We start from the raw sequence: 21062 nt of genomic DNA, 5'->3' as shown, positions 1-21062 counted from the left end.
TTACTCTCCGTTTTGCGATGTATTTTTACGTCGTGCTTTGTAAGACCTTTGACAAATCTCCTATGAAAGCCTACTTTGTTTGCCCTTTCTTTCAATCTTTGCAAATTGACAGGCGTTTTAGCCAGTTTACTTGGATGATATGATGAAATATGTATTTTCTTGTCATTAGTTGGTGTTTTTTTTGTTGATCTCTAGTGTGCCTTGACTTTTTTGAATTTGTCCAAAAGTCGATATGCTCAATTTCCCACCCAGAATCGTCATTAGTCTCGAATATCTCATAGCTTGAACATATATTTACAAGTTTTACTTCTTTTTTTTCAAATTTATAAACTACAAATTTATATTCGGGATATTTTAGTAAAAAGAGTCAATAAAATCGAAACAAAAGTATCATAATGGATGCCGTTCGTACTCGATCTCAAATAAAGCTAAAGAGCGCTTTGGGAGGCTCCCAACAATTGAGAAGTGAAAAGATTGTAAGTAGAGGGGGGGGAGAGTTTGGGACTGGTTCTTTGTTATGCTGTTACCTTCCAAAGGATCAAAAGTTTACCGAAGATGAGAAGAAAACCATTGGCGAACTGAAGCAATTGTATTTGGAGACCATCAAGTTGGATGTGGATCTACAGCGCGATATTTATAATATGGAAAAGTCCTACGAGTCGCGCCACAATGAGATCTATGATAAGCGCAAGAAGATTTTGGAGTAAGTTTTCTCTAGTCTGTAGGTACATTTCGGCCTTGATAGTAATATTTCAAAATCGTTTTCATTGGGTGCAGTGAATTCCGCAAACAGAACCATGGCGATTCCACGGCTAATGAGAACGTTCCCAATTTCTGGGTCAAGGTTCTTAAATTGTCCTACACAGAATTTATTAGCAAGAAAGACGAGGCCATTCTATCGGTTTGTAGTGTTTGATGCGGCACAAAAAATATAATTTATAAAATTTTTATTTGTATTGTAGTACTTGTCGGACATACGCTCTAAACTTTACAATGATCCAGTGGTGAAATTCTCTATTGAATTCCATTTCGATAAGAATGAATATTTCTCAAATTCGATTTTGACCAAAACATATTATTTGAACTGTTTGCCGGATCCAGAGGATCCATTATCCTATGACGGCGCAGAGATATACAAATGTGAGGGATGCACCATTGATTGGACTAATCCCAAAGAGGGTGACAAGATTGAACAATCTTCGTTCTTTGATTTCTTTTCGCCACCCATTCTACCTGAAAGTACTGAGGATCCACACTATTGCGATATTAATGTGAGTTACCCCTTTATCCCATTTTATTCCCAAAATATTTGATTTCGCATTTATGTGTGTGTGTAGGCCATATTGCAAAATGATTTCGAGTTGGGCTTCTATCTGAAGGAGCGTGTCGTGCCGAAGGCTGTGATATTTTTCACTGGAGAAATTGCCGATTGTCAGAGTTCCGATGACTCTGAATCGGAAACCGAAGAGAGTGATGAAGATTCCGAAGTAGAGGAGGAAGAGGAGTCCTCAAATGGCACTGACAAATAATTCACACTTTACAATTTACAATTCACAATTCACAAAGACATATACATAGACATTCTTTTTTTTCTGAGTTATCGTTTTTGTTCATTCAAGCGCATCTCAACAATTGTTTTGTCCTTTCAAAAATAACACTGAATTAGCTACCAAATAAACTATATATTATTGCCAGCAATCCCTTTGTAATGTTTATCAAAATACTTGTTAGTAACTTAAAAAATGTTCACTTTAATGCTTAACACAAAGGACTTGTAGTTTATACAGTTCATGCATCCGTTGCAGGCGGGGGGACATAGTATAATATTAGTAGTAGTGTAGTAGTAGTAGTGGTAGTATATGCATATAGTACAAGATATTTTAACGTAATACTTCGAAAACATCTTATGCCAAGATGGATTCTTGGCGTCGTGTTGGGCCGAGCTGAGCCATGAGACGTCAGTTAACAAACAAAAAATGTATATGTAATAAAATGAATGCCGAAAGTAATGGTAGGACGGCCGGGGGGTGTACAAGTAAATAAAAGTCACAAATTTCTGGGAGGATTATATAAACATATATACTTATATATAAATCTAGGGTTCCACAAACTCCCTCTGCTGAGCTGGCTGCGGCGGCGGCACCGGCGGGCTGGGCGGAGGCGATGTTTGCTGCTCATTCAATTCATTCTCATGATACCCGTCCACATCGGTCAAATGGGTGGCCACCACTTCACATTGCGGCTTCACCTTCTTGAACATGCGTAAGCCCGCCAGATCAATGCTAGTTCCACTCACATCTATAAAGACCAGGTTGGGCGAACACTGGACCAAATGATCTAGCGAATTGTTGGTTATATTCTTATAGTTTCGCAACGAGATTCTCTCAAGCCGATTGTCGGGTGATCGATTGATATGGCGTATCCAAACGACATCCGGTTGGACAGGACGCGGAGCACGTCCAAAGCTGTAGATCGCCCGATCGGAAACAAAGTATTGAGGCTGCACTGGGCAATGGCTTTGTGGGCGACTGCGACTGCGTCTGCCTTGATCCAATGGATCGATCATATTCCAGAACATCGGATGATGCATTACTTGATCCAAATGGCCACGTCGCTCCGGTGCGCGGCGTCTGCGTGATGCGGCGCAATCCCTTAAGGGATTGGCATAAATCACTTGATCGCGACGAGGCAAGAATCGGCTATGTGCCGGGTTGTTGCCCCGCAATGAACGTAATTGATCTGCCATTTGCTCCAGCAGGGCAGCCACATTTTGCTGTGGTCGTGAATGGTCGCCAACATGACGTGGCTCATTGGGCGCATATATCCATGCACGTGGAACTACCCTAGCTTGACCGCCTTCTGCCGGGGGATTCTCTTCTAGGTCAGCGACCGCCGCAAGAGCGGCTGCTGCTGCTGGATCTGGATTAGGAGGAACAGCTAATCCAGGCTGCTGGTTTGAAGCCAAACTGGGAAGAGCAATAACTACAAGCGGCGAGCGCATAGGATTGTTAAGATCATGGCCGTTGCTAAGCGGATGGGCATTATCCGATTTATCTGAAGATGATGCCGATGTGGTCGAGGTATCCTCATCGTAATCCGAATCGGAGTGTTGACTCGTCTGTTGTTCTTGTTGCTGTTGATGTTGTTCATGCTGCTGTTGTGAATCTCTTTCATTGCAATTGTCCGAGTTAAAGGTGGGTGCATCTGTTGCCAACGTCTCAGTGCTCTGATCCCTAGTTTGGGCTATTTTGCAAGCTCGCAATTGTTCCATTGCTCTTCGCGACGTGGATGGTTCGTCATCATTGAGGATTTTCAGAATGTTATCCCCAGTCCCAGGCACGGCCTCCTCATTGTCATTGCCATTGACGTTACTGGTCTTCTGCGGCGATGATTTCTCGGAAACCGATGGCATATTGGGCGGAGATTCCAAAAGCAGTTCCCTTAAATTCTCGATAGCGCTAAAGCATTGGAGATCAGAGTTATTAATGGGTGTTAAACGCAAGTCGAGAACCTGTTAAATAAAACGAATTTGTAGCACACTTTGGGAAGCATTGTTAACTAGAAAAAAAAATGCAGACCTCCAATTTTTGGAAACCAAAACGAGCCGCCATGCTGCCGTAGGGTACAAATTTGCAAAGCATCTGACAGCCTTTCAAACTGAGGCGCCGCAACGAGGGCAACTTGGACAGAGCCATTATGTAGTAGGGCTCAAACCAATCGTTATCTTCTATACTGAGATCCTAATAGACGGTAAATGCATTAGTCTCATATCTCTTGCATCTAAGCCACACACTACTACTCACCTCCAATTCGATCAATTGCCGTTCTATGGTATGAAATATACTCTTCACTTGATCTCCCACCTTGACACTGCAATCCTTTAGCACCAATTTCTTTATCGTAGATGGAAACTCGGATATATGTATCTAAATGGAAATGAAAACGGAATGAGGATTACAAAATTATGAGTACATTTTCTGTTTCCTTACATATTCAAAATCCAGGCTAATGCCCTGCAACACCAACTCTGTAAGTTGTTCGGACACTTTGGGAAACACTGCGGTCAGGGTGCATGTGAATTGTTTGCCTTCGCCAGCAACATGCTGCGATGAGGGCGGACCGCATATCTTTATTGTGTGAGTTTTATTTGTGGCTCTGCCCAGAATCTCTTCTAATATACCCAAAGGCAATGGGCCATTGCTTAGGTCTATTCGGTGCCAGAAGCGATGATCCAGTAACAAGTTTTCCAAACGTGGCGAGCAACTGCAAAGACAACAACAAAGGGAAATTAGAATTTTAGCAGGCGTGGCTAAGAGGAAGGTGCTGAGGTCTTACTGCATCAATGCCATTATCGACGATGTGTCCAGGTACTTGAATATCTCGTATAGCAATTCATCGCAAAGGTTTAAGAGATTTGGCCATTGCCCCGATGTCGAATGCAGCAGGATGTCAGCTGCTGACTCCAATAGATCGTCTCTTTTGCGTTGTTTTGTCTTCGGCGGCTGCTGCTCCCGGTCCAGGTCATCGTAGTCCACAGCATTGAGCGTTGACAGTAAGGGCGTGGCTATTTTAGGGGCGCACTCGCTGTCGGAGAAACGACGCTTGTGTGCAGCAACTAGCTCATTGCCGCCTATATCGGCACTTTCCATCGCTTTAGCTCTTTGTCTTTAAGCCTAATTTTATTTTTCTTGCAATTCTTGCAAATTATAGTGTTGCAGTGTGGCCAAACTAAACGTCTGGTCACACTATTCGAATGGGAACTAACGATTAATATATCGATAATTATCGACTATCGACATTCGCAGTAAAACGCAAACAGCTGACCGCTGCCCGCAACCTGCATCGGTAATTCTCAACTCGTGTGTGTAATATTTTGATTTTAAATGAAAATGTCCTTGTTTCGGCACATACGCAGTCTGAATGCCTTGCAAATTCTGCGGCCAGGTCGCAGGCACTTGTCAACCGCCAGTCTTCAATACGACCAGGATCCCCAGCCACTGTTTACAGATGCCGAAACGCAGAGTCTATTGCAATCCATGACGCAACTACAGCTGGACAAGGTATTCCGCAAGCGTACTGTGCCCGACAACAGCACTGAGATGAAATTCATGACCCCCGACCAGCTGGAAAAGGAGTTTGTGCAGGCTATTGAGAAGGCAAGACATCTACTGCAAATGCCCCCCATAGTGAAAGTCAAAGTGGACACAGAGCGGCTTATCTCAAAGGATGCGGCTTTGAAGGACTTTGCTAGCACCAAATATGTGTTCACAGACATCACTTACGGCCTGCCTCAGTCGGAACGGAAAGTGGTGGTGCGCGAGTCAGACGGAACACTGGCTTATGCCAATCTGGAGACAGTAAAACGAATGAATCAGCTTTATTTCCCCCTCGAGGGGCGCAAATCCTACATACCACGCATGTTCACCGACGAGGAACTGCTCAAGTCCGCCCTAGACACTCATAAATATGAATTCATTCTGGACAGAGCCACAGTGCAGTATGAGCCTTACGAGCCAGAGTTCCACAACATTTTATCCCGGGTCTTTGAGCACCTAAACGAGTCCAAGCAATTCGATTTATTGCGCTCGACCCGGCATTTTGGTCCCATGGCCTTTTTTTACGCCTGGCACCGTTGCATCGATGATCTCCTCTACGATATGATTAGGCGGGATTACCTACACAATGCAGCAGAGCTTATTGCCTTAAGCTATAAAATACATAAAATTCCTCTGGACTACAGGAGCACATTGGAGCAGATTTCGGCATTGCGTTCAACGCCCGCGGAGAAAGCTCTTGAGGATTTACGCAACTCTATTCAGGCTCCAGAAGAGCGGCAACGTGTGGGAGGCATCGAACAGGAAATCCATTTAGCAATTGGCAAGACAGAAAATGATTTTGCCTCCGATGAGATTTGCCTCAAATTCATTGAGCAATACATTGCCAGCGAACATGCCCTGAAGAAGGTGCAACTGGAACTGGCCATTCAGACGCTCAAGGAAGTTAATCTGGAGAAATTACAGCTGTTCAAAGGATTGAAAAAGGCTCATGGTGTAAATGTTAATTAAATGCTTTTAATCTATTGTTAATAAAACCCTAAAAAAGTTGTAACACTAATTAGTGGCAAGTAGTAATCCGGCGCAAACGGTTAGATGTGCTTTTAAACATTTAATTCTGTGCACTGAGCACTTGAACTTGTTTTGGAAACGCTTTAGGCATACGGAGCACCGGTTGCCCGATAGTAGAGCTCGTTTATGCCGGTAGACAAATTTGGGTTTAGCCTTCAGACACTTGGTGTTCTCTTGTCGATGGAGAAGAAAGTCCAAGCTTGTTTCGAAACGACATTTGCATTGATGGCAAGAATAGGCTGGTCTGTTCAAGTGCCTCCGCGCCATGTGCTGACGCAAATGGGATTCCGACTTGGCCACCACATGGCACTGCAAATGAGGACACTTAAACTCCAAGGCCACCTGGCGCCTTTTCACCTTCATTGCCTTTGGATACTCCACGCACTTGTATTTGTGCCAATGCCAATGATGCATTTTCCGGCCACAACAATGGCACAGCTGCTGTGGTTTTTGGTGTGCGGTCATGTGGTTCTGATGCTCCTGCAGGGCCATTGCCACCTCACCGCAAAGCATGCACTCGAGCATGCCATTGGGAAACATACTGGTATTCTCACTGACAAAGTTTAGAAAGATGCTTTCGTCTCGATTGATATCGGGCGGGGATGCCTGTGGCGGCGTAATCCAGTTCTCCCATTCCTCATCGTAGCCGCACTGGATAGCTTTGTCGGAAGTTTGTTTTGCTTCCGTCTGCACAGATCTCCCACGATTGGGATTGCCCGTGGTCGTGGTAAGGGGCACGGCCATGGTCATGGTGTAATTGTCCTTTGTGGGTTTATGCAGTTTCAACAAGCGATTCGTTGGCAGTAGCTTTTCCAAATCCATGACCTCCCTCTTTTCTTTTGTTACCCAGCGAGTCTCAACGCAAACGAATTCAGGCAACTCGTAGACCGGCACATTAATCGGCGTCACCTGTGGATTAATGTTGCAATATTAACCTCCCGCTATGTCAGATATAAAATGGCGTAAATGCTGATTTTACCCTCGCGCGGACTGATCTCTGCTTGGCCATTGTTTACGTTTGTCGCTTTTACAGTAATTTTTCAGTTTATTCACGTTTATTGACGTCACAAAAACAGAACCATCGAATCTTTAACCAACCTATTTTTAATGCTGTTAAAAATAGTGGGATTTCGGCTGTTACTATTTAACAGCTTCTGTTAATTAACAGCTCACCCGAGTACGGCAACACTGAATAGGCGCGGATTTTTTTTTTTAAATCTCGGGCATAGATAATGAAACAGATTCTGGGTAACTTATCTTTCTTTTTTGTATTTATTAAAACGTTACAATTTAAATCTATTACACATTTTTGCTTATAAACGAAAGAAACAAATCATCGTCAATTGTTACAATCATCATAATCAATTATCTTCATCATATTTTATACATCTGTCTGTTATATATCAAATAAACTGCCTACATATTCAAAAAAAAACAACAAAACGCACAAACACCAAAGATTACAACATGTCTAAAGGAAAAAAATATATAAAATGCGGGTAAAGTCTGTTATCAAATAATAAATGTTTGTTAATTAATTTAATGTATAGTTTTTTAAAGAAAACAAAATCAGTTTGCTATCTCTCGTTTTTCCCTCATCATCGTTTGTTTGCTTTTTTTGAAATTTTTTTTGTTGTCTTGTTATGTACAAAAAGGAAAGTGTAAAAATGTCAATGAGAATGTGTTGGAATTTGTTTTGGGGTATGATTCTACTATATGTATATTGCGAAGGAAGTCCCTTTTCAATGCTATCAAAATTGTCAAGTGTTCTCTTGTTGTTGTTGTTGTGCTACAGCTGCTCCTGTTGTTGTTCCATTTTATGGTAAAGATCCTAACTAAGACGTGTTTTCTTTCTCTGTTTTACTCTTTCGGATTCTTTTTCTTTTGTTGGTTTTTTTTTTTTTTGTGTCGGGAAAGAATAAAAATGAAGCTCTACCATTTTTTCTTGTGCTCGTCCATGGATACGCCACCAGGGCCCAAGGAAACAATCATGAGCAGGCCACCAATCACGGAGAGAGTCTGAAAACAGTAATATAATTGGTAAATTGACTCAATAAAATTTGTGATTTGTGATTTACCTGGAAGAAATCATATTTCAAGAAATCTCTAAGTGGCTTATAAGACGGAATCGTCCACCAGGCATTGTGATATAAATTCAAAACGACCAACAGAGCCACCAGTATCAAGGCCGACAGCTTTGTCTTGTAGCCAATGACAACTAGTATCATCAGAATGGAACCAATGATATCCTGTATAACATTCCACACACTCAGCTCGAAGCGTATCAGCGTGATGAACATGAAGGCCAATAGAATCCTTCCAGCCAATTGCATAAAATTCTTGGGCTTATTGTCGCCCATAGATGGCACACCGGCGAATAGGCTGCGTCCCTCGATTCTCGCCTCGGCCAGCACAAGCAATAGGGCCCCAATCAGGGCAAAGTTACGTAGCAAAAACTGAAAGTCCCACAGGATAGAGTAAGCAATTGTCTGTGGGGAAAAAGGAGCAAAAAGAGGTCAGTGTCATAACAATATTTGATTATAAAATAGATCGGTCACCTGCAGCACGACAATGAAGAATAGAAGACCCACAGCAATGTCGACCTTGAAGCGGGCTATGACCATGCCACATCCACCAAGTTGGCCAAATAAATTGATCAGCACAAAGACTGTAGCAAGGAATTTGCCACAACCCCAGCTCATGTCCATGTACTCCCGTTGTTCATTCCATTGAAAATACATACGAAGTCCATCCTCAAAGAAGGTAGCAATGAGACACAGACGAGCCACAGTGGGCAAAACATGCTTGCCGCGCTTGATAACCTGAAAGGGAAGGAGGAGATAAAATTGAAATTCAATTGATAAGAAATTCAAAATTTACAACACGCACTAAGGATGGTTGCGCTGATAGAGCGCTGGGGAGACTGCTCGTGGAGCGTGGCTTCGATTTGATTTACATTTTTGATTATTGGCTATTTAATCAAAGTCAGCGTGACGTGTCTCTCATTTTACTTCTATGGATGGCATGCTCTCCTAGTTATTATGTTTGAGACGGCTAACGGGTTTTAGGCCTGGCTTTGGCTGCTCTCTCACGCAGGCACACACACATACACACAAACACACACATGCAAACACGTACACAACTAATGCCAATTGGTAAAGCACTTTCACTTGCCTGCCTCTCTCTTCTACTCTCTCGCGCTCTCTATCTCTCTCTCTTTCTCTCTCTCTTGCTCTATCGCTAGCAGACGCAACAATTGCCCATTGGGCAATTACGTTAGTATTATTATTATTATTTGAGATATTTATATATTAGAAATTTCTAAATTAATTTTTTTCTCCTCTCCCAACTCTTGCGAGGGCCTATCACTATCATTGGCATTGACGGGGGGGTTAGACTGCACTTGAGCTGTAACATTTATGAACTTTGCCGCATTTGGATGACGTTGGCAGTTTTCTTTTCTTTTAAGTTGCCAACGATTTGTCTTGATTTTTGCATATCTGATGGGGTCAGCATATGGCCAGCTTACATACTATTCATACCTGTTCCGCCACATCCTCTGTTTTCGCTATATATTCGTTGGGTATGCTCATGTTGGCAGTTTTAGTTTACTTTATCCCTTTTTTTGGCCCGTGTCCGTGTTTCGATCGTACTTTCGGTCTTGGTCTCTTCTCTCTCTCTCCCTGTTGTGGTTGTGGCCCGCTACTTTTTGGAACCTGCTTCTCCGTTATCTCTCCTCCGGATTCAAAATGATAATCGAATTATCCAAAAATGAGTTAAAAAACATGTAAAAATCAAATACACGGCCACACGACGAAAAGGCTGCCCAGAGCAGATGAACGATATGGGGAACCGTTTTCTATCGATATCGATATCGATAAAAGCAACTAAATTTGCCGGTGAATTGCGATAATGAATTAATATTTTTATATAAATATCTAATGCAAAATGAGAGATTTATTACATAAATTGGGGAAATTATTAAATTTATAGCCAAATCTTAGTGTAATTAGTTCGCCAAATAAGTTAAAATCAGTACGAGACAATGTCTTCGTGTAAACCTTGCTTTGTCTGCTAGTCGCTGTGAATGTCCAAAATCCTTTTGAAAAAAAACAAGCAGCGTGTTTTATTTTATTTGACATAAATAAATTAATTAAATACCTTAGCAATATGGCTAGCAAACCGAAACGTCAACGAATTATTGACACCGAATCAGCCGAGCAGGCTGATGTTGACATTAAAAAGAAGTCAAGCAAAAAAAAAACAAATAAGCCTACCGAAAATATGGGAGAACAGTCGATTTCGGAAGATTGGGATGTGGACGACTACAGGACAGAATATGAGAGTGACGAGCATTGGGAGCTGAGACGCAGCTTCATGGAGGCTTACAAGAATCGCTTTGACGAGCAGCAGCTGGTGTGCCTGGCTCAGACATTTGTAAACATGGAATTCCTTGGTTGCAAATATCCTAGTGAAACGATGCACCTGGTCGCCGAACTCTCCAAAGACATTGCCGAAGATTTTCGCCGCAGACGTGAGCAACGTCTGAAGCGCACGTTTGTCTCTGCATCGGATGCGGCCGAGCAGCGTGCCAAAGGTAGACGGAAAAATAACTAGAATTAGAAAGAATTAAGAAAATTATTTAAACTATTAGTAAATATAATGAGCCAGAGACCACAAATCCTTCCCTTCCTCCTAATGTGCATCACATCCACACAAAACAGGCCGCAAAAATCCAAGCAGCAATCGCGATACTACAATCACTGCGGATCAGTCACTGGCGACAATTAACCGTAAACTATCTAGTTTTGGATTGGGTGAGCCAATCAATCTTTTCCAAGACCTTCGATTTGGGAAACTTATCATTCAATTGGCTGGCGGACGAAATTGTCTACGGAACTCTTGCAGTTTGATCAAAGCAAAATACGATGAACGTGTGGCTAATCCCGATCTCAAACCCAATAAGGACGATGGATCCAGATATTATGGACAAGAGATATTAATCAACGACGAAGTGGTAGCCACTGGCTGGGGGGATTCTCTAAAGACATGCAAACTGGAAGCATTTAAACAAGCATTAATCGTTCTTCAGTCCCAATGCTATAGCTATAAGGTGGGTTCATGTCTAAACACCAAAGCGATCGCAGTCCTAACCAGCTTGGCTTTCTACTAGATTAATTCGTCAAGAGACACCATTAAAGTGGAGAAAGATGGGAACGGAGTGAAGATCAATGTTACCCAGAAATCGGCCGATAATCTGGGTTCATCAAAATTGGATGAGAGCAATAAAGGTTATAACATAATGCGCCTGATGGGTTGGACGGGTGGTGGCTTGGGTCGTCTTAAGCAAGGACGGGAAGAGCCAGTAGGGTGAGTCCCAAGATAATTGCCCAAAGTTCTTCCGAAATAACCATCTTACGATTATAGTTACCTATTGAAAAGTAATCGCACTGGCTTCGGTTCAAATAATACGGATGCATCAGCTGATAGTTTTCGTAAACTTATAGAGAACTATGCCCAATCTTCTGATATACGAGATTTGCAATTTGAACCGACTTTTTCCAAAGATGAGCGGGCCATTCTACACAAGTAAGAGATAGAGAAAAATGTGTTGCTAATTACTCTACATGGATTTTCCTTTTAATTAGAGCTGCTGGGAGATTTAGCCTACGCTCGAGTAGTTATGGCACAGGGGAAGATCGAAGATTGTTAATATCCAAGAAAATACCACCGGAAACCATACTCAAAGAAGTTCTTATACACCGTAATCCCAAATTCTGCGAACGCTATTTTGTCCAGGTGCCCACTCAGAAGGCTCATCTCTTTCCTGGTCATGCAGTTGACTTGGCCTTGGAGGATCTGTCTGCCTGATTTGTGGACTTGAGCTTATTGTATTAATTGTAATAATTTTCTGACTCTTTTTCTTTAAATGAAAATAAATACGTTTAAGTATTTCGAATACATATTCAAGTTTTGTCCGCGTCTCTTAGTGAATGACAGCTGTAAAGGAAGAAGAAGAATTGCAGTTGCATCTGCTTTGTTGATTTTTTATTTGTTGTTGTTTTTGGTAATGTCTTCGCCTCGTTGTCCGCGTTGCAAATGTGAGGCAAGTGGACAAAATCGCCTGGTCACCGATTCCTGTGGTCATGCCAAATGCCGGCAATGTTTGCTAGCCGATGTGGACGACTGTCTGGAATGTAAGAGTGCCAATGAGTCGAAAGTCAAAGAAAAGAATGCATCCCAACCACCACGACCCACCACAGTCACAACTGACAATCACATTATAGCCACAACTCAGGGTTATCATTGCCAAAGGTGTAAGAAGGATTTCAGGAGTCGCACTCAGCAATATTATCATCGTTTCTGTGGCAATGAGCAGCTCAAGAAATACAGCTGCCAGGAATGCAAGCGGGTAAGCAAACGGATTGTTGTTAGCGTTTCTCTCCGTGCTAAACAGAAGTCTTTCAGGTCTTTGCCACTAGATCCCATTTGAAATATCATGCAAACAATCACAATAGCCAATCCCTATATAAATGCAACATATGCTCCAAACAATTCAAGCAACAAATCATCCTGAATCGGCACTTGCTTTTGCATCAGCAGGAGCAAAGTCAAGAGAAATATACATGTACCGACTGTCCCAGGCAATTTAAAAGTCAAACCTCGTTGAGGGATCACATTCTTGGTCACACGGCAGAGGGACTACCACACAAATGTGACATTTGCTCGAAGCACTTCCTTACCAAGTCCAATTTGAAGCAACATCGGTTGAAGCATGACAAGAATTCCATCCGCTATCACTGTAAGGTCTGCCCAAAGACATTTTTGCGTCAGACCAGCCTTCGTTTACATGAGAAGCGGCACTCCAAGCGGGAGCGTCATTTGTGCCCACATTGCTGTAAGAGCTATAAGGATGCAGATGCTCTGGGTCGTCACTTGAAGCAGGAGCATCAGTCATCCAGAGAACGCTTTTCGTGTCGGCTCTGTGAGATCTCTGTAAGTCGACGTGATAATATGCAACGTCATCTGCGCTCCATACATCCGGGTGCAACTTTCGAGACGAGTGTCGACATTGTAAACCAAACACGACTTGTTGCCGAGCAAGACAAGCAAAAACCACCGCGTCACAACAGTGTAATTAAAAGTGTGGGCAACGTGGTGGCTCTGAATCAACCCCATCCGACGCCTCCGCCGCCTCCTCCTCCGCCTCTGCATCAGCCCCCTCCCTCTCTGCCAGAGCAAGTGCACAAAGAGAATGTAAAACTTTATCGCAAAATTATTCTAGACTTGGACACTGAGGAATTGAGCACAGATGAGCAACCAGTAAATACAGGACCCATTAATTTCAGTGAAATGCATTGGCGCAAATGTTTCAAATTCAAATCTTCGTATGAAAGCGAGCAGACAAATTGAAATCATTCATCGATACCCTTCCTTAGAGGATACATTAGCTAACATTAGAGATATGCTTTCTGTTTCCTCAAAATATAATCAATCGCATAAAAAAAAAAATTGGCAAATGCAAGGAATCGATGGTTTCTAGAGTAACAAGAATTCAAGAGTGTAGCGAACCGAAACACTCAACGTCTAGTTGGCTGCTAGCCATATTTCCGCCTCGATTGCAACAACACTAACGACTACGACGACGTCAATGCCAAGTTCATTGGGACTTAGTTCAGTATTCATCATGTGGGACGAGGAGACAGTGCTACACGAGATCTATTACCTAACCTCCGAAGGCTTTGATAATTGGCGTAAATTACTTGCCCTGGGCGAGAGAATCGAACAGCATCTAAAGCGGAAATTACTTTGGATCTGGCCCACTGATGGGGATTTACTAAAGTGTCATAAGGTGCTCGAGAGCTTTAGGATAAGCCATATCCTTAGCATTGGATGTGGAAGTGGACTACTCGAGTGGCTTCTAACGGCCTCAGCTTCGCCCCAAAGAAGATCCCAAATAACTCTTCATGGCCTGGAAGTGGATCGCAATTGGTGGCAAAGTAAATATTCAGTGCAGAGTTTCATACCCCTGACATATGTGGAGGATAATCGTCTGATGATGATTGATGACCATTGTGATGCTTTGCTCTTTTGCTATTTCAACAATCGTCCTGCATTTCTCGACTACTTGAAATTGTATCAGGGAAATTGGCTGATACTGATAGGACCCAAGCCGGGCCGTGGCATTCATACAGATCCGAATCCTCTGCAGCCTCAGTTGCCCAATCATGAATGGAGATTAAGGGAACAACTAAACTGGACAGAGGCCAATATCGTAGCTTTCTATGAAAGATCGTCAGTAGTAGAAGTTGGGATTAATTGAAAGTCCGTTATTTGTAATAAAATTAGTTTCTATTGACTTCTATATGAAATTTGCAGGCTGGAATGCTTTGAACCTCCGCTGTGACGGTACTATTAATGCCCAGATTACTTAAAGCTCCACGCACCAGGCCACAGGTGAATGCCACGAATTTGGGGGCGTGCTCCAGTTGTTGAGTGCCCGGTGAGATGCGTGTTAGGAAACGGAATGCCTTGTCCTGGACAACATACATTCCATTGTTGTTTGTTCTCAGGTTGTCCACTTGCTTTTTGTAGATTAGAGTCCAGAAATCTGTGCAGATAAATTTCATAGTTTCCAGTTCATCCTTGAACCTTGGCACTTCGCGCGTGAGGCGCTCAATTAGACGATAACCGGTTGTGAAACCGATGTACTCCAAGATACCCAGATCGTGCTTCTGCTAAAATGTGGATTCCCGGATTTAAATATACTTGCTGAAATATATACTGGAACTCACCTTATTATTGTCCAGACAGTAGTTGACTATCTCAGCGTGTAGACAATCGAAAACAATTTCCTCAGACATGTTCTTTCAATTATTTATTGTTTTATTGTTATAAATATGGTAAATTTATGTGAAATTTGTTTTGATTAACCACCGAGACCAGCTGATCAACAGCGTTGCCAGTTTTATTCAGGACGGTGTTTTGTTTTCAAAGTGCAGCTGATTAACAGAGTTGCCACTTTTCATCAGAGGACGGACATTTTTGTTTTGGTTTTGTGCAATTTTTTTCTTCCAGTGTTGTTTTTGTTTTTAAAGTGGTCAGAGTTAGTTATTGGGACATTTTTACAATATATTCAGTTAAAAGAGGCCCTCACATGCCGGAATGATGTCTTTTGGTCAACTCCATGGCCTAACGTGTCAGGCGATTTTGGTGCTAATGTGCCTGATTTGCTACGGATGCGGCGGATTGAGTGGGGCCAAGTTTGTATTCGATGACACGGTGGCCATTGTGAGGAACAAGGATGTTAATTCATTGCCAACCAATTTGACTGCGATATTTACCAATGATTTCTGGGGTGCCTCGTTGCTCAGTGAAGATTCGCACAAATCTTTTCGTCCACTGACTACTTTGATGTTCCATTATGAGTACGCTTTAATGGGTCTCAATGCGGGACACATGAAGTTTCTCAATCTCTTGCTTCATTGCCTCAATACTCTATTGTTGTGGCGTCTCGTGCGTTCGCTGTATATTCAAGAGATAAACACGGATCGTTGGGCCATCATATCGGCTGCTTTATTTGCCACACATCCCATACACACGGAGGCAGTATCCGGTGTAGTGGGACGGGCAGAGCTAATGTTCGGATTGATTCATTTGCTTTGTCTACTGCTGGTAGTGGCCAATGTGGAGAGACAGAGTTGGACCAGTATTGCTTTGATTTTGGCTCTCACCGGCATTGGCATGCTATTCAAGGAGTCAGCCATAACCATTCCCATTTCGTGTGTGTTGCTGGACTATTTTCAAAATGGCTATTACATGTTGCCATTTCGGGATCAGGAGAGGATTCTGCGCACTCGCTTGAGCTACCTGGTATGCGTGGCGGGTACAGCGTCACTGCTATTGGCTCGCCTCTGGTGGCAGAACTTTGAAGCGCCCCAATTCAAAGAGGTGGACAATCCTATAGCCCACAACGAGCATATTCTGACACGAGTGCTATCCCAGCAATATCTACTGGTCATGAATCTCTGGCTAATGCTATGCCCGCAGTGGCTATGCTATGACTGGGCCCTCGGATGTGTGAAGCTTGTTACTAGCATCTGGGATCTGCGATTGCAGGGAGTCATAGGCTTCTATTCCATTCTGTTGGTAGCTCTTATGCACTTTCGCCGTTTGCCAGGTCTAATGCTGGGCCTAGGCTTGACGATTATTCCCTTTCTGCCTGCATCGGGGATAATTCGAGTTGGATTCGTCATTGCCGAAAGGACTCTATATGTACCGTCAATTGGTTTCTGCCTAATGTCCATCTATGGTTTTCTCTATTGGTATGATCAGGGATTTAACAAAACCCATTGGTCCACTATGATGCAGGGCATGCTCTTAATGCTTATTGCCGTGATGATGATGAGGACTCGTCAGCGCACCATCGACTGGCTAAACGAGGAGCAACTTTTTAAATCCGCCCTGCAAGTGTGTCCAGATAATGCGAAAGTCCACTACAATATTGCTCGACTGGCCACCGATACGGGCAACAACTCAAAGGCTTTCCACCATTATCACAGGGCCATTGATCTTTATCCAGCGTATGAGTCGGCCCTCATGAATCTGGGAAATCTCTACCGCGAGCATGGCCAGCTGGAGACTGCTGAGAAGTTTATACGTTTAGCTTTGGAGGTGTATCCTGCCTTTCCTGTGGCTTGGATGAATCTCGGTATTGTTCAGTCTGCTCAAAAGAAGTACAGCCAGGCCCTGGCAAGCTACGAAAGAGCCCTTAGTTATCGCGCCAACTATGCTGTCTGCTTCTATAACATGGGTAACCTCTATTTGGAACAACAACTTTATGCCGAAGCTCTGCATCATTGGCAGCATGCGGTGGCTCTTAATCCGAAACAGCCGAAAGCCTGGGCCAACATATTAACCATGCTAGACAATCGAGCCCTCTACGAGGATGCTTTACGGCTCTCGAGTCAAGCTCTAACTCACATGCCCGACGAGGTAAGCATTCTTTTCATACGTGCGAATGTTTTGGGCAAACAGAAGCATTACATGGAAGCAGAGGCTCTCTACAAGCGTGTCATTCAGCTGGCTCCACACAATATGCTCTATCATACAAATCTGGGAGTTCTCTACCATCGATGGGACAAACTCCAAGAGGCAATTGAGGAATATCAAACAGCTATTAGCCTGAATGCGGCTCGTGCCATAACTGCAAGAGAAAATCTGGCCAAGCTTATAAAACGATTGGAACGAGAGGCTCAGATGAAGCATCAGTAGGAAGAGTCAAAGTCACCTTCACCTGATTGACAACCTGAATACACAAGGGAACACTTTGCGGTTGTGTCCAGTAGATAAATCGAAGAAATGAATTACGAACCCACAAGTCATTAAATCGATCTTAATCGGTCTTTTATTTCGCCCTTACAGATAAATATATCTGTATATTAAGATTCCGATCTGATTCTATCATATTTTTAAATGAGACTTTTTAAATGTAAGATATTTATTACTATTTATGTATATGACGTTAGCAGTATAAGTCTAAGCTCTAAACTATCAATAGAATGATCTCATTCTAGGAATTTCCAGACATTTTCGAATTGAATCTCTCTCAGTGCATTTCTGACAAATTATCTTTAGTTAGACCAATTAATGTGAACAAGTTCATATCCTAGATTATGTTTAGTATTAATTAATTTATTCATTTATTTATTCAAGGGTGGTATATATATATACAATTTGTATGTTTATAACTAATTAATAATGATCAAACTCACATAAATATCTACAAACTATACATATATATATATTTTTAGGAGAAATAAAGCTACTTAAAACAAGATCTAACATACAATACAATAAAGACTACAATGAAATACTTTTTCTTTTTTTTCGAGAATATTTTGTGGACACAATAAATTGTTGCACCCATTTTGTTTTTAGGCAATTCAATTCCAGGCAAAAAGTAAAATTAAAAAATAATAATACCGCAAATTACATTAGCTACAATAAAAGTATATATCAACATTTTGTAGTAAATAGGAATAAAAAATAACACAATGTAAGACAAAAATGTGGGGATTGTAAATGAATAAAGCGTTGAATGTATGTAATATTTACACATATAGATTTATGTGTCTGTGTGTGTATATCAACAATAAGCAAGTCTTTGTTTTTGAGATGCGAATTTTCGTTTTGTTGTTGTTGTTGTTTGTGTTTAGCGAGCTGAGAGTAAACTATAATAATAATAGAGATGAACATAACATAACACAGAATATATAGGCAGAGGCGGCTACAGTGAATGGTAATGATTTCTCAGTGCTTATAGTAAGACAAACTCCTCGCTCTCACTATCATCCTGATCCTGATCGCAACTATGAAGCGAAGGATTGGCCTGAGCGCCCAATTCTTGAGCCAGACTGGCAACTTGCCTAATGAGGGGCTTATATAGCGAATCACTCATCTCATCGCGTGCATGATCTAGACATCGACCGCGTGAGAATGAGAACAATGGATAGGTCATTTCATTGGATTCGGGTTGCTGTGGATGCTGCTGCTGCTGCAACAGTGTTTGTTGAACCCCAGCTGCTGCCCCTGACGCACAGCGCATGGGATGCAAATACTGCGGGAGAAACACAATTAGTTTAATTATAGAGCTTAATTATAGAGGCTGATTTTACCAACTGCACGTTCTCCATTAAGCTATCGAAATCACTTTTGGTGGCACAATAGAAACCTATGCAGCAGCTTGGATCCATTTTGCTGGTCTTGATCTTACGTGGCGATTTGCAATGAAACGATTGCATAGAGAAATTCTCCTGATTGACATCGACCATCTCTTGACAGTAGTGCGGATCCAGGTGGATGAGCTTGTCCTCTTGGAAACCCACAAAGTACAATGAATGCTTGGGTTTCCCACCAATGATTCCCAAACAGTTTTCAGTGCTTAGCAAGAGTTTCAAGCAATGAGCATATGCCGGATTCACCTTATCCGTTCCCAGGCGTAATGGAATTAGTATAATAACGGATTTCCAATGCTGTTGGTCCGGTTGATGCTCATTCAACGAAGGGCGCTTCATTTGCTGCCACGGCACATGAGTCTGCTTGGGAGCCGGCTCTGGAATGCTACACTGATCCTCAATGTCTTGTATGTAAACTGGTGGAAGGAAGCAAAAACCGAATGAGATCTGTTGAGCCCTGAGCAACCTCGGGTGGGACTTACTTGTACAATCCTTGGCCACATAGACACTTATATTGTCAAAGTCTGCGTTTTCCTGAGTAGCATGCTCCAGGGCGTGCCTGTGGAATGAATCGAATTTATTATTTTTGGAGGTGATTTGTAAAATGTTTTTTTCTTTCCGCTTACTTCAATAAATAGGAGACGGAAGCTGGTCCATACCAGTCGCCCGGTTTCTTGCCCAATGCCGTACCCAAACTAACCAAGGCGTGAATAGAGAAAGGACTACTCTTTGAAGAGCTGTCGCCAAACCATTTGATAATCTTTTTGTGCATATTATCCTCATAAGTAGAATGCAACTGGGACTCAGCATCATAGCGCCAACCTAAGAGAAACCAAAAATCAGCATATATATCGGAGATGGATTAGTACCAACTTACTCCGTCCCAAAAAGTGAACGATGAGTCCCTGGGCAAGGAGCATTTGCCCACTGCGAAGCATGCAGCCCCAGCCGCAATCAGAGGTATAGTTGGAGCCATTCATGATGGGAAACTCCCGACGATAGGTCATCCACAGACGGCTGTAAAAATCGCGACGAAACCCTTCTATGCCCTCCTCCCAGGGAGTCTCGCCGACTTGGTTTTCGACAGCATCCATGCCCAACTCCTGGGGAACTACTATCTCATCGACCTGTTGGGGATTCAAGGCGGGATATAAACCAGTAGATGTGGTGGCGGCTGTGTTTTGAATGCTATCGCAGGCCGATGTGGCATTATCTGGCACAGAGTCGGCCCCGCCAGGTAACTCTGTCATCGAACTCTCCATGCTAACTGGCGGAGTGAAGCGGCGATGATAGCAGCGTCCCAAAAGCCAAACTGGCTGCTCCTTGGAGAAGCTTGTCTGTCGCATTTTCCAACCATACTTTACATTGTGCCACATGGCCACCAGTTTCGACTCCATGCCCTTGGTGGGTGTTCGGTTGGCGGCCAGCTCTGCCTCAGCATCGATATGCTGCTCCACGTGACCGCAATTGTTGCTGCTACTGCCGCTGTAAAGCTGACTGAAGGCATTCATGAAACGTGATGACGTCGATATTTTTCGTTGCGGCGTTGCTGTCGCAGCATTTTCCGATTTAAGGTTCGTGTTCGCACTTATGATTGGTGCTTTTGTTGTGGTCACGGGAGCTGGAGCTGTACCTGCTGATGATATTGAAGCATTGGGGGCCATCATGACTGTACGTTGCACAGTTTGGATGGTAGCCACCTGCTCCTCCTCGACAGAAGCTCCATCATTGACGGGAATAGTAGGCGGCACATTGACTTCCGGTATACAACGACTTCCCTCAACTATCTCCCCTTCGCCGGGCTCGAAGAGCATCAATTTGTCATCGGTCAGCTTGGAGAGCAGGCCATCATAGTTCATCTGGTTGGTGGTGGTGTTGGTGTTGGAATTGGAAGATACGGAAATGGATGAGCAGCGACGTCGTCGCTTTGTTCGTAACTTAAAGAAAATGGGCATATTGCTGCCGCCTTAATAATGGGCCAGGCCCTGTGCACTGTCACTGAACTGACGACGGTGACACTGACACTGAGTCAGCTCGGCAACACTATGCCCCGGGAGTGCTAATTACAATTGTTTACTCACCGTTTATTTGTTTACAGATAAAGATAAAAGTTAACTACACTCAAAAAATGCTTGTTATTGTGTCTTATTCTTATTGGCGATAAGCAGCCATTAATTGCGCGAATTGGCAGCCCCTTCAT

At 42.9% G+C, this 21062-nt stretch overlaps 11 protein-coding genes across 13 annotated transcripts; 6 read left to right on the top strand and 5 right to left on the bottom strand.

Moving 5' to 3' along the window:
- The first annotated feature begins 249 nt into the window (after window positions 1-249).
- On the top strand, window positions 250-1698 carry LOC6648069 (nucleosome assembly protein 1-like 1). The gene is made up of 5 exons (XM_002069873.4): window positions 250-476; window positions 537-703; window positions 778-901; window positions 963-1271; window positions 1338-1698. The coding sequence occupies exons 1-5, from the start codon at window positions 396-398 to the stop codon at window positions 1527-1529; spliced, it is 873 nt and encodes a 290-aa protein (XP_002069909.1). The 5' UTR covers window positions 250-395; the 3' UTR covers window positions 1530-1698.
- A 33-nt stretch (window positions 1699-1731) lies between these two features.
- Window positions 1732-4742, bottom strand: LOC6648070. Its single transcript, XM_002069874.4, has 5 exons — window positions 4336-4742; window positions 3990-4263; window positions 3804-3926; window positions 3579-3740; window positions 1732-3511 (listed from the first exon to the last, which is right to left on the bottom strand). The coding sequence occupies exons 1-5, from the start codon at window positions 4647-4649 to the stop codon at window positions 2096-2098; spliced, it is 2289 nt and encodes a 762-aa protein (XP_002069910.1). The 5' UTR covers window positions 4650-4742; the 3' UTR covers window positions 1732-2095.
- A 65-nt stretch (window positions 4743-4807) lies between these two features.
- LOC6648071 (28S ribosomal protein S22, mitochondrial) lies at window positions 4808-6114 on the top strand. The gene has a single exon (XM_002069875.3). It carries the CDS (start codon window positions 4884-4886, stop codon window positions 6063-6065), a length of 1182 nt encoding a protein of 393 aa, XP_002069911.2. The 5' UTR covers window positions 4808-4883; the 3' UTR covers window positions 6066-6114.
- Window positions 6052-7211, bottom strand: LOC6647692. Its single transcript, XM_002069876.3, has 2 exons — window positions 7105-7211; window positions 6052-7034 (listed from the first exon to the last, which is right to left on the bottom strand). The coding sequence occupies exons 1-2, from the start codon at window positions 7132-7134 to the stop codon at window positions 6111-6113; spliced, it is 954 nt and encodes a 317-aa protein (XP_002069912.1). The 5' UTR covers window positions 7135-7211; the 3' UTR covers window positions 6052-6110.
- Window positions 7212-7630: 419 nt separating this feature from the next.
- LOC6647693 (surfeit locus protein 4 homolog) lies at window positions 7631-9965 on the bottom strand. Its single transcript, XM_002069877.4, has 4 exons — window positions 9668-9965; window positions 8684-8947; window positions 8204-8614; window positions 7631-8144 (listed from the first exon to the last, which is right to left on the bottom strand). Exons 1-4 carry the CDS (start codon window positions 9716-9718, stop codon window positions 8058-8060), a joined length of 813 nt encoding a protein of 270 aa, XP_002069913.1. The 5' UTR covers window positions 9719-9965; the 3' UTR covers window positions 7631-8057.
- A 246-nt stretch (window positions 9966-10211) lies between these two features.
- LOC6647694 lies at window positions 10212-12090 on the top strand. The gene is made up of 5 exons (XM_002069878.4): window positions 10212-10722; window positions 10850-11238; window positions 11299-11495; window positions 11553-11714; window positions 11774-12090. Exons 1-5 carry the CDS (start codon window positions 10296-10298, stop codon window positions 11994-11996), a joined length of 1398 nt encoding a protein of 465 aa, XP_002069914.2. The 5' UTR covers window positions 10212-10295; the 3' UTR covers window positions 11997-12090.
- A 75-nt stretch (window positions 12091-12165) lies between these two features.
- LOC6647695 (zinc finger protein 454) lies at window positions 12166-13549 on the top strand. The gene is made up of 2 exons (XM_002069879.4): window positions 12166-12537; window positions 12594-13549. Exons 1-2 carry the CDS (start codon window positions 12196-12198, stop codon window positions 13536-13538), a joined length of 1287 nt encoding a protein of 428 aa, XP_002069915.2. The 5' UTR covers window positions 12166-12195; the 3' UTR covers window positions 13539-13549.
- A 227-nt stretch (window positions 13550-13776) lies between these two features.
- LOC26530190 lies at window positions 13777-14490 on the top strand. The gene has a single exon (XM_015177531.3). The coding sequence runs from the start codon at window positions 13777-13779 to the stop codon at window positions 14446-14448; it is 672 nt and encodes a 223-aa protein (XP_015033017.1). The 3' UTR covers window positions 14449-14490.
- On the bottom strand, window positions 14459-15099 carry LOC6647696 (trafficking protein particle complex subunit 6b). Of its 2 annotated transcripts, none has more exons than XM_002069880.4 (2): window positions 14921-15099; window positions 14459-14860 (listed from the first exon to the last, which is right to left on the bottom strand). In XM_002069880.4, exons 1-2 carry the CDS (start codon window positions 14987-14989, stop codon window positions 14471-14473), a joined length of 459 nt encoding a protein of 152 aa, XP_002069916.2. In that variant the 5' UTR covers window positions 14990-15099; the 3' UTR covers window positions 14459-14470. The 2 variants fall into 2 exon arrangements, with proteins under 2 accessions (XP_002069916.2, XP_023034127.1); XM_023178359.2 differs by having other exon boundaries at window positions 14459-14863; window positions 14921-15095.
- A 93-nt stretch (window positions 15100-15192) lies between these two features.
- On the top strand, window positions 15193-17835 carry LOC6647697 (protein O-mannosyl-transferase TMTC4). Its single transcript, XM_002069881.4, has one exon. It carries the CDS (start codon window positions 15291-15293, stop codon window positions 17397-17399), a length of 2109 nt encoding a protein of 702 aa, XP_002069917.1. The 5' UTR covers window positions 15193-15290; the 3' UTR covers window positions 17400-17835.
- Window positions 17836-18073: 238 nt separating this feature from the next.
- Window positions 18074-21042, bottom strand: LOC6647698 (cysteine protease ATG4C). Of its 2 annotated transcripts, XM_023178521.2 has the most exons (6): window positions 20944-21042; window positions 19740-20721; window positions 19489-19684; window positions 19345-19421; window positions 18803-19278; window positions 18074-18744 (listed from the first exon to the last, which is right to left on the bottom strand). In XM_023178521.2, exons 2-6 carry the CDS (start codon window positions 20719-20721, stop codon window positions 18445-18447), a joined length of 2031 nt encoding a protein of 676 aa, XP_023034289.1. In that variant the 5' UTR covers window positions 20944-21042; the 3' UTR covers window positions 18074-18444. The 2 variants fall into 2 exon arrangements, with proteins under 2 accessions (XP_023034289.1, XP_002069918.2); XM_002069882.4 differs by lacking the exon at window positions 20944-21042 and having other exon boundaries at window positions 19740-20863.
- Window positions 21043-21062: the final 20 nt, after the last annotated feature.

This window comes from Drosophila willistoni, chromosome 3R, assembly GCF_018902025.1.
Source record: "Drosophila willistoni isolate 14030-0811.24 chromosome 3R, UCI_dwil_1.1, whole genome shotgun sequence".
In the NCBI taxonomy this organism is placed as follows: Eukaryota; Metazoa; Arthropoda; class Insecta; order Diptera; family Drosophilidae; genus Drosophila; species Drosophila willistoni.
The sequence above is the reverse complement of the archived record's forward strand: the minus strand, read 5'-3'. Positions and strand labels throughout refer to the sequence as shown.